The 12,111-nt window shown below is 34.9% G+C and overlaps 1 protein-coding gene across 7 annotated transcripts in view; it reads right to left on the bottom strand.

The window, feature by feature from the left end:
- The window catches only part of DGKB (diacylglycerol kinase beta), a 695,680-nt gene that overhangs the window by 34,223 nt on the left and 649,346 nt on the right, over positions 1 to 12,111 (bottom strand). For all 7 annotated transcript variants that reach the window (XM_077856707.1, XM_077856709.1, XM_077856712.1 and 4 more), the window contains 2 exons: positions 4,122 to 4,242; positions 3,061 to 3,121 (listed from right to left, as the gene is read on the bottom strand). In XM_077856707.1, the coding sequence (XP_077712833.1) occupies positions 3,061 to 3,121; positions 4,122 to 4,242 (182 nt within the window). The remainder of the gene's footprint in view (positions 1 to 3,060; positions 3,122 to 4,121; positions 4,243 to 12,111) is intronic.

Below are 12,111 nucleotides of genomic sequence, written 5' to 3'. Positions count from 1 at the left end.
TAGGTTGTGTGACTCAACTAAAGAAGAAGAAAAGCTTATTTGGACATGAGGGAAGTGTATGAAGAGATTAAAAAGAAGTAAAGGATGATATTGGTGAAATAGGAAGCCTGATTCAGATTATATTTTATCAGAAAGAAATTAAGTGATTTTAAGTAGAAGAATATCATGGTGAGCTTAGTATTTTATCATGATCCTTCTAGTAGAAAGGTAAAGGAAGGATTTAAAGGGGAAAAAATGGAGATGGGGCAGGACTGATATGGTTATTGCCAAGAGTGTGAGAGAAATGAAGTGGGTGAAATCTAGGAAAGTGGTAGTGGGAATGAAAGAAAGGAAAATATTCCAGAAAGATGTTGTATTGGTAGGTGGACATGGCATTTGAATTTGAGAGTTTTGAGAGAAGTTTAGAATGCCTCTCAGATTCCTAGCTTAGGAAATGGGCACATACTGGTTTCACTAAGTCAGTATGGCAAAGGGAGGAGCAAGAATTTTGGAATGTTAAGAAGTCAGTATTTGCTAGCAAGGAGGAAAAAGAGGGAGGCAGGTGATGAATCCATTTCAGGTATATTGAATTTGAGGCTTAGTAAGGTTACTCCTAACTGAGCAGAACTTTATTGGGCACCAATCACTTGTAATGAACGGATACAAAATGAAATGTGACCTGGTCTATTGTCTCTCATATTTAACTGTTCTCTCCTCTTCCTTCCTTCCCAAGCTGCTCTTTTTTTTCCATCCCCATGATAGAAACATATTGATAACAGAATCAGTATGCTTGACATGCTCAAGAAGAAGAATTATGGAAGGAAGAAGACAAAAAGGGAAAAATAGGCTCTGGAATCTAGCCTAAAGAAAGGTCTTCTTGAACTATTTCAATATAAAGTCTTCTGCAATTAATTGTCTCTATTTGATGCACTTGTTAACATGGCCAATAGTTATATGGCTAAAATAGTCTCAGTGACTATTATGAAAATGTGAACATAAGAGTACTTACACATTTCTATTGGCTACTTTACAGTGAGCTAATTTAAAAAGTCATAAATATAATTATTAAGTATATATTGGAAGTTTTAAGCTCTTTGGTTTGGCTTTTCGTGATATCTTAACTCTGGATTTGTAAAATTTCTAAGTAAATATAACCTTAGTTTTTTTCAATTTTCTTTTTATTGTGGTAAAATATATGTAACAGAAAATTTAACATTTTCACCATTTTTAAAGTATACAGTTTCACGGTATTAAGTACATTAACTGTTGTGTAGCCATTACCACTGTTGATCTCCATCCAGTACTTACATTACGTTATTTTTAAAAATTATTAATTGATGTAAGAATCAAGACCCACTTATCATCTGCCTTTCTATTTAATATATTATACTTAAAGAAAAACAAAACTTCTGCTGTGTTCTAACATTATATCTAAAGCAATTCCTTCATAAATTGGATATCAGCTAATGGATATTTAAATTCAGCAAAGAATTTTAACATTCTATCAGTTCTTATGTTCTGTGTGAAAAAACATTTTGCTATTCAATTGAAACAAAGAACATTCTTTAGTTAAACCATACCAATGCTATGAAGACTAAATACTCTCTTCATTTAACGTGAAATTTAAAGTTCAGAACTCCATGTGGTTCTAGAAAAAGTAGAGTATGCCAGAATGTGAAATGACAATAATGAGCCATAGTCTAGTACAGCTCTTGGCCCACTATAGACTGGAATAAATGTTTTAAAGGAATAAGAGAGTTTAAAGGAGATAAAATGAAATATAAGTTATATAAAATTATTATTCATTTAAATTTTTATAGATCATGATCATCAGTAGCCAAATATCCTGTTACTAATTGAAAGATAAGTTAACAAAACTATCTTCAGAAGTGCTTGTGTAAAATAGGCTAAAAATTATTCTAAAATACTAATTCGATTTTCATAGACATAGACTCTTTAAAGTTGGAGGAAGGCAGTAAGTGATTTACCAGAAGTCACTCCAGCAGGAACATCACAAGGATGGCCCGGACGTTTTCTGGTTGAGATACATGGTGGGGAGTAATCATGAAGAGTGCAGACTGTAAAGCTAGACTGCTTGCATTTTAACTTCTACCTTACCACTTTTCATCAGTGTAGAATCAGGCAAACTATTTGACAACCATTGTCACCACCACCACAACCACCATCACTACATCATTGATAGCACCTCCACCAGTTCATCCCAACCACCGTCACCACCACCATCACCACTACCATCATCACTACCAACACTTATAGCAACAACAAAAATTTTTCATAACTCTTGTAGTCTGAAGTTACATTTATGATACATCTGCTTTTATTTATATATGTAATCTCTTATCTGAATAGGAGTTCCTTGAAAACAATTACAATATTGATCATGTTCTATTACCTGTTCTATTATTGATCATGATGTATACATTGCTGATCACGTTTCTATTCTTGGTGCCAAGTACAGTGCCTAGCATATTTTTGAAATATAATAATATTCACTACAAAAATGGAAATTGGAATTTTGGGGGTTCTAAATGTCTGACTTAAATGATATCTCATTCTGGAGAAAACAATGGCAGGAAGTTTCCTACAGAGAAGGACGCCCTCAAATCCCCAAATGGAGGTAAAAGAACAGATGGGAAAAACACAACAAACAAACAAACAAACAAACAAACAGATGGGTAATGATTCAGGGGGATTTATGTCTGAAGGCCCCATAAATAAATTTCTCATAAGGAGTTCTGAAACAAGTACAAAAAAGATTTAAAAATCCTTATTAATTTTGTCTAGTTTCAGAGTTTATATTATGGCATCTAAAAGTTGTACTTAGACTAACACAAACATTCAAAAGTTAAATCATTGCCAAGGGCATATAATGCCCCAAACCTGAATGCAATAGCTCTGTCACATTAATAATAAAAAGAAAAAGGTACTTGGTGATAGATCAAAAGCTTAGATGTTGTGGTTATTTAGTTATAGGAGTATGTTATTAGTTAATTATAAAAGTACATGATATCTGGAAAGCAAAAATGAAGTGACATAGCCTTTCAAATATTCTGTACTCACTGTGCATGGGGTCTGCATCCATGGTTCTCCATCGATCTGCATTGGCAGAGACTTGCTAGTCCTGGAGGAAAATATTTCATTTTAAGTATAATACTGAAATACATTATATAAGATAATGAGACCAGGGAATGCAAATATGGTAAGAGCTGGCTTTAAATTGATCTTTTCTGAAAGGGACTTCAATTCTTGACTATTAATGAGTACCCTGAAAGTACCTTGGTCACAGGACTATTTAGAGCTTCCTGGTAAATATGACGGTGTTAAAAAATTATGGATGGCAAATGAAAAATGTACGGTTTATGTTTTTTTTTAAATTTTAATTGTTATTTATTTTGAGGTAGTGTATGTTTAATGATGTAGTCAGAATTCTTATAGACAAAAGAGCCTCCTTGTTTTCATGGAAGCCTACATTACAAACCTGAAGGGAAGATGTTTGATGTCTCAGATTTTCCAGTACCAACATTTTCACACAAATAACACCAATTATATCTGTTATATAACCCATGGTTTCACTTTGGGGTCAAAGTAGACCTTTTTTTTCCCAAAGGTAAAATTCTGGGAAAATGTTTCTTGAAAAGGTTTAAATGTGATATATATATATATATATATATATATATATATATATATATATATAAAACCTTACTTTACAATAAATTGATTATTTGATTTTATAGAAACAATGGTGCACTTTAGTATGAAAGAATTTACGTTAATGGTGCCTCAACAGTGTTTTCATTGGGTAATATGCCCAGTAGATACCCTCCACGCCTCAGCAAACTAAGCTTTATGGGAACCATTTTAGAGGGGCTGAAGTTCATATGTTAGAATTGTATCTATGGTCTGAACAAGAGAATATCAAATTTCAATAAACCTGCTAAGTAATAGCTAACCACAACTTTGTAAAATCTGCCAATTCCCATTATTTGGAACTATATCAATATTAATTACTGATAATTTGAGCCACAAATGGGATAAATGTTATCAGAGCCCTGCATAGTTTTAATTAGCTTGTACTTATATCATATCACCCTCCCCTTTCTCAACTGTACAAAAACAACTACCTGATGAGCACAGAGGAGCACTGAGCCAGCCGCCTCCCAGCACTTTTCAGACCTGTGTATATTTGTCCCATCTCCATGGCTCCTTCCAAGCCGACCACCTCCAGCAGCTGATCACTCAGATCTGAAAGAAAACAGAAGCCTTGTAAGTTGCAGTGTAGATCCATATGTGCACAATTTAATGCCATTAGTTATTATGAAGATGAAAAATGAAAGCTACTTGACAAAGAAAGCTTGTCTTGGATTCTGAAAGTAATGAAAAGATGGCCCACGTCTAAAGCTCTCAGTTTAACTAAACCTCGAGGTGCTGTGGGAAAAGATCTGCTGTCAGCTTGATCTAAAACAAAATGGGAAGAATGAATTCAGAGCCAAATAATGCCAAAAAATATACCAGTAGTTTTTTAACATCAACAAACTTAATGTTATTCCACATGTATATATGGAACGCTTATACATTTGGCAGCAAATACACATTTCAACACTATAAATAAAGAATGAAAATATGCTGTCAAACATGATTTTTTAAATTACTCGAACAAAAGACCCTAGAGCTCATGGAATTAAAGTTTCTCATTTTAGAGATAAGAAGATTGAGTCTCTAAATCATCGAGTGACTTGTCCATAGTCATAGGCAACTTTGTGCAGAAGTTCAAGAAAAAATATTAGTTTCTTGAGATGTTTTTCTGATGATAAGAAATAGGGACTGAAATACTATTTGGGAGCCACCTAGATAATTAGCATAGTGCAATTATTTTTTTTAACAGAGGACAGTAGAAAGAGGCTAATAATAATAGCTCTTGCTTGATCAGTGTTTACCCTGTCACTGGACTAATCACTTTACATCATCTCATTTGCTTCCCTTTAAAACCGATTGAAGGTAAATATGATTATTCCCTTTTACAGAATAGAGAATCTGAGCCCTAGAGAAATATGAATTTATTCATATTAACATACTTAGGAAATCACAGAGCCAAAATTTGAACCCAATGGCTTTGGCACAAAACTGCTACATTATGTTTGATAAATCAACCATATAAAAAAGAGATACTCAAACATCATATAAATGCTTCTTGTACAGGGAAAGAGGTTGGATTGTGTGAGCTTCAAGGTTCCTTCCCAACTTGAAGACTTTTGCTCAGCCAGAAGCAGAAGTTGTGCTCACACCAGAGGAATTCCACAGAGCCCAGCCCTGACACACAGCCCCTACACAGCTTACCTATTTAGCTCAGAGTGCCTGGATCCTTGAGAGGGAGGCAAAATTCTAGGTGTATATATATGGTCCCTTTATATTTTAGCATTCCCATGTATTTTCAAGTGCAAATAAATAGTTTAATATTATTTTAGTAGCAGAAAGAGCCGGAGATTTTAGCACATAGTGGGAGGGCATGATGATTTTACAAGATAATAACACAATAGCTGGTCATAGCTGAGGCTGGAATTGCAGAAAAACAAGCAAGTATGTATGTTTTGTATAGACTCCATTTTGTATGGAAAACCCTCATTCCCCACTAATGAATCTATTTTAGCATGGAGCTCACAAATGTGTATGATCCATTTTTAATGTAGTTCAAGTGTATGGCAAATAAGACTCTGAAATCTCGAAGTTTGTTAGGCTTATGATCATTGGCAAATATAAGCCCTTAAAGCAGAAAGTGTGACCAAGCCACTGTATTTCTTTTTAATGAGCTGCTTTTGAAAAACCCCAACTATTATTTTTTTTAAACTTTAAGCTATAGCTGTAGCATGAGATTTCTCCAACAGAACATTCTAGCTACAAAATCAGATGTTAACAAGTCATAATAACTTAGAGCATTCACCTTGCTGTTCTAAACCCTATTTAGACTTATTTCTCATGAAACTTATTCTGTGTTTCTAGTTTAAATTTATGTTGCCAAGAACAGATGGACAAGGAATGGAAACATATTCTTTCAGCTGTAGCCCACACTAAAATGTACTTGGCTCTATAGCCTGGGTGTTAATATACGCATTTCTTAGATATATGTCAACCAGAAAACTACTCTGTGGCAAGCACTAAAACCCCAGATGTGTGTCTGGTGATATTTATAAAGCAACAACAACAACAACAACATTGAAGTTCATATGAAGTATTACATATTTTGCAACTGCATGATTCCTAAATAGGAGAAATTTTGGGCTAATCTTGTAATGATCTGGTTGATGGGAACTATTCTACAAGATATAAAACACTTTTTCATGACAGTTAATCTGTGAGCCCGAACTTTTCCATGAATCACAGGGATTGTCTATACCCACACCATATTGCTGCTGTCTACCACCCTCCTCCTGATTTTTTTCTTTCTTTTAATTTGTCTTTGTTTTTCTCCCTGCAAAAATGCCCCGAAAATCAATTCTACCATTAATACTAATGAATATATTTCTTACAGATTTAGAAGACAGGTTTTCAAATTTTCACGTTCTTGATAACACAAAGAAATAGTGGAATATTTTCTAACTCCAGTAAAGGTATATTAATGCCGTATTCCTTTAATTAGGTATTATGGGAAATTTTTTTAAAAACCTCTAAATTTGTGTTGCACAAATTTGCTTCCATAACATATCCACATTTTAAAATATAATATTTTCCAATGTTTGTGTAAAATTTATGCTTCTTACATATTGCCCTTGAGAGCTAGATCCTGATTGATTTCAAAGATAATTTCCATCTATATAATTTTGAATTTTGTTTCTATATGTAGTATCATCTAAAAACATCAAAGACTTCCTCACTTCATATTCTAGCTGAAATTATTTTACATGCAGGTCCCACTGGGATGTCATAACCAATCAGATAAACCTACTTAATTGGTTTGCTACCTGGCTACAGATTTCATACATAAGAATTGAAGTAGCAAGCTACAGCCCACGGACCAAGTCTGGTTGGCTGCTTGTTTTTGTATGGATTGTTAGTTAAGAATGGTTTTTACACATTTACAAAGTGGAAAGAATTTAAAAAGAATAATAGACTGTGACATCTGAAGATTATATGAAATTAAAATTTTAGTGTTCATAATTTAGTTTTGATGGGAGCACAGCCACATTCGGTTAGGTTTTATCTGTGCTTTCACACTACAGGGGCAGAGTAGTTGGAACAGAGACCATATAGCCCACAAAGCCTAAAATATATACTATCTGGACCTTTAAAGTGCCAACCTCTGCTTAAGAGAAACAATTAATTAGACCATTGAAATTTTCATGTTAGTACTGTCACTATAAATGCTAAATGGCATCACAGTGACCTGAAAGGCATGATGTTCTTCATTCTTCAGCATATGTATCCCCGAGGAAAACAGTGTTCTCAATCATAGAGCCTCACCACCTTTGTGTACTGTAACATTATCATCAACAGCTTGTTATTAATCATGAAGTACTGAAGTTTCCAAATAATCTTATCATAAAAGAAATGAGCATTTAACAGATTAATATTATGTGCAGTCATTGCATCCTGGTTGGACTTTTTGAATATTAAGGGGGAAAAAAGGAGAGTAATACATAGGAATGCACAAATTGCAACCAGACCTGCAGATCCAGGTCAGAAATAGCTCTACCTGTGAGAGTTATCCATAGATGGTACTGAGACCTCCTGACATCCTGGTATTCAGAAGTATGCATCTATCCTGAGGAAGAGATTGATTTTGTTCAGGGGAAAAACCATACATTTTTGAAAGAGTTAATACGTCTTTCCAAATGACTCTATGGGGGTAAGAGAGGCAAGAGAATCTGCCATATTTGATATTCTCATATTTAAAATAGCACAGAAGAGATACTTCAGAGGGAAGAAATTGAATGAAATAACCCGAATTGAGTCGTATTAGGGCAACATTCTTAACACGGGTCAGTGACTCTTTAACAGTATTTCAATATAATTGGTGTCCTTCAGTACCCTACATATTTTATTTTTATGAATTTTAAAACATGTTCTGAATAGTCAGTAGATTTTACCAGACTACAGCACAAATATGATAAGAAACACCACTTTAAAGTTTAATTTGCCTTTGACTTTATAAATCTTTTTCTGAACATTGTTAGTGCTGTATCATTTTGTTATACAGGCAATTGGGGGGGGGATGAATGTAAAATCTGAAAGTCAGGAGTAAGGTATAGATTCAAGAATACAGGAGCAGCATGGCTAATAAGTGGGTAATATGTATTCACAGCTCAGTCTCTTCATTTTTGACAGTTATGCCCTGATAATATGTCTCATTATGTAATTGTTTCAGCCTACCATATGTGAGGGAACAGAAGAGGATGCATTACAAACACAGACTGAATGTGGGTTGTAGCATTTTAGCATTTCGTAGAATAGAATGTGTACTGGAGTGAAGGGAAGGAGGGGCAGGGCAGGGCATACTTCTTCATGCATGGTGTCCAGCAACATGCTGTACTGTGGAGGGGGGAGGCCATGTCCTGGGGTACACTCACAGACTCAGCAGGGACATTTTGTAATCACCATAAATTGCTAATTATATCAACACCTATTAAGTCCTTATTTGGCCAGGGCGAATCCAGGATATCTATGGAATGGAGTTGTACCTTCTGAGTGTGGGTAGACTGTATGCCTTCTAGTGATGCTTCATAAATCTAGCAACTATTTGAGACATGCCTGAAGATCCAGAATATACTTTTTAAAAACCAAGGTATATATGAAATTCATCCACCTAAGTGAATGCTTTGAGGTTTTTTCTTTAACATGTCCATCTATTGTCCCATTGAGATGGCTCCTCACAAATATAAGTAGCTGTTTTCCCTGACCTCCACAAATTAGAAAATGCAAGTAAGAAAAGAGGGTGATGAGAGAGAACTAAAGCAACAGTTTATTAATATGGATTTTGTTTCACAGCACAAGTATGTAAGCATTAAAGAAGACTTTTAGCACCTATAAATATAGGGATATATAGGGATATATATAGGGATATATCATGTAATTACAGGTCCATCAAGGAGATGGGGAGAGTTACCATATACACTCTATGCCCACTGTGGGTAGGCTTTCTGCTCAGGAATTTGCAGGCATGTTTTCATTTAAGACTCCCAACAATCCTTAGAGGCTGATACTATTCTCCTCATTTTATTGATGAGAAAATTCTGTTACTTGTCCAAGTCTTCATGAATTTGGTTTTGAGCTAGATATACATGACCCAAATTCCATGTTACTGTAAACAATACTGTACAATACTGTTACTGTACTGTATTATGTTACAACAGTAGGAACTAACCATTCAATGTTATCAGTGATGGGAGAGAAAAAAATCAACACCTGATAGTACCATCAATAATCCTCCCACTAAATCATTTCAGATGTTGTCACTAAATTAAAATACAGCATAAAGGGGTGCCTGGGTGGCTCAGTCAGTTAAGTGGCTGTGTTTGGCTCAGGTCATGATCTCAGGGTACTGGGATGGAGCCCAGCATCAGGTTCCTTGCTCAACAGGGAGTCTGGTTTTCCCTCTTTGTCTGCCCCTCCCCCTGTTTGTGCTCTCTCTCTCTCTCAAATGAATAAATAAAATCTTAAAAAAAAAATAAAATACAGTATAAAACTCTCATTCACAAAGACTATTTCAGGTCATGTGTGAATTACACTCTAAAGAATCTTGTAAGAAGCCTATGAAATGCAAAATGCTTTTTGGAATAATTTCCATCCAAAATGGTTAAAATGAAATTAAAAAAACCCTAGAAAATTACAGTCTGGTACATAAATGGATTAACTAGAGTTATTTGGAAAATCTAGCAGTATGAAATACCCATTCCCTTTAAAAAAATCTGAAAAATAAGGGGTTAAGGTACACATACAGAATATATATATATATATATATATATATATATATATATATATATATATAGTGGAATCACATGCCTGCTTTTTAAAAATGACTTTTAAAGAATGGATTTGATCATCTCTTTTAAAGCCATCTGGTTTTTGAAAACAACCAGCCAGAGCTGACTATAACTTTATGTATTTTCATTCTAAAATTCTGAACTTCCCTAAATGGATCCAAAAAAAGTAAAGACCAGAAATCACAGTGTGGCATATTGTCAACAACCTCCCTTACTGGGACCAAAGTGATTCTGGGCCTGCAAATCACTTTGTTACATGGCACACTTGAAAAGTGATCTTCACCCCGGGGCACACACAACCCAAGAAATAGTAAGCATTTCATTCACAAGGCCCAGAGAGAATCAGCTTAAAGACTTCCCTTGGCAATCTATTGCTGCAATTGACAATGTGTATCCTGAGTAAATGTAAGCAGAGAGTTTGTGTGAACAAGCTAGCAGTGATTCTGAACGCTGCTGCTTCTGGGTCCTTGAGTCAGTTTGTTCTCGTTAAGCTTTGTGGAGGGACTGAAGGCTGTTGCTTGTTTTCTGTGTGAATGAGCCATTAGTGTGTGGGGGATGTTTTCACAGCACCATGCCTCCGCTGCCCTCTTCCATAAACCAAGCTACTTCACGTGTCTCTTCATATTAGCACCATCACTAAACAAAGCAAGTGCTCATGAATGATGGCTGATGTCAGCAAGTTCTGAATAGCTTCTGGAGGGGCATTCTGCGCCCCAACAATGATGCCTGCTAAAAAGGTGAAGTCACCACGGAGATGGCCAACTGCTGTTCTTCTAAGAATTAAGCAGCTCTGATAATTAAAAAAGAAACCACCCCAATTACAATTCAATTTATTAGAAGGCAGTGCCAATATGATTTTACATATGACTATGTGGTTTTTACATTCAATTTCCAGAAGCACTAGGAAAATGTTATTTTCTTGACATATATTATAAAATATAACGGCATGTTTTATTGACCTTTATTTTAGCTTCAATGGAGCATGAAATCATTTGTGAAAAACAATAACATTTTAAGAACATGGTCATACCTGTGACCTCACTTATAAACTTAATGCTGAAAATTGAAATATGGACAAAATATAGTGATGAAACACAGTTATTTACTATATGACAGAGCTGGCTTTTACGTTTAGTTTATCCTGGTCACATATTAATATTGTGTTCTTAACAAGAGATTCAAAGATTCCATTATACTGGGGTTACTGTGTGTTCTCTGACCATTTGCATAAAACCCTGCTGGTCAGAAGCAAATCTTACTCCCTCAGCAGTATGTCTTCAGAAAAGAGGTTACATGACTAAATAGAATTAAATCCTAGTAATCCTCACTTGGAAATTTTTGGTATTGGTAAAATATAGGATTATCTCCTGAAATTTGATGTCCTGCCAGAGAATCCTTGAAAACCTGCTGACTTCGGGACTCTGCACAACAGGCATACTACAGTTGCTGGTTAGAACAGTGTGTGTGTTTAAGGAGTTTTGCTCTTCTGCAGGACTGAGGAATCCTCTCAACTGAAAACAGGACATGAGAGCAGAACTGAATCAGGAACTCTCATGGTCTCAAGTTCTACCAACATATTTTATATTATCATTGCCTCACTATTTAAAGATGAGCCGCTCTGGACTCATCAGTGCTTCTAGGAAAGAATGATTCACGTCAGAGAAGAGTCTGCTTAATTTGTTTTTTCATTTTTTTAAACTTATAATGGACTGTAGACAGACCATCAGATCTAAGAGATTACCTTTGACAAGTTAGTGTAGCTTAGTGTATACCTAGATTCTTATATTTTGTATATATCCTTCCTTTTTTCTTTCTTCTGTCTTATAAGATAATCTTATTTTATAACCTCATGCTACAGAAAAAGAATATTATGTCTTGGATTAGTAAATTGAATTAATGTTGACCTAAGTAGTTTTATTTGGATGGGATTTTAAAATTAATCCCATTTGTAAATACTTGTAAGAAATACCCTCTGTCATGTCAATTACAAAGTTAGCAAAGAGATCCTTTCAACACATGAAATCACTTAGAAGACAGAATTTGCAATCAACTACTGTATAGGAGATTTTCAGTATCCAATCACCTCATGATAGCTTATTAATCATGTACTGACAAGTTTCCAAAGAGCTTGAATTTAAAA

This window comes from Canis aureus, chromosome 18 (genome assembly GCF_053574225.1).
Source record: "Canis aureus isolate CA01 chromosome 18, VMU_Caureus_v.1.0, whole genome shotgun sequence".
Lineage (NCBI taxonomy): Eukaryota > Metazoa > Chordata > Mammalia > Carnivora > Canidae > Canis > Canis aureus.
Note: the sequence above shows the minus strand (reverse complement) of the source record. Positions and strands in the feature narration are given on the sequence as shown.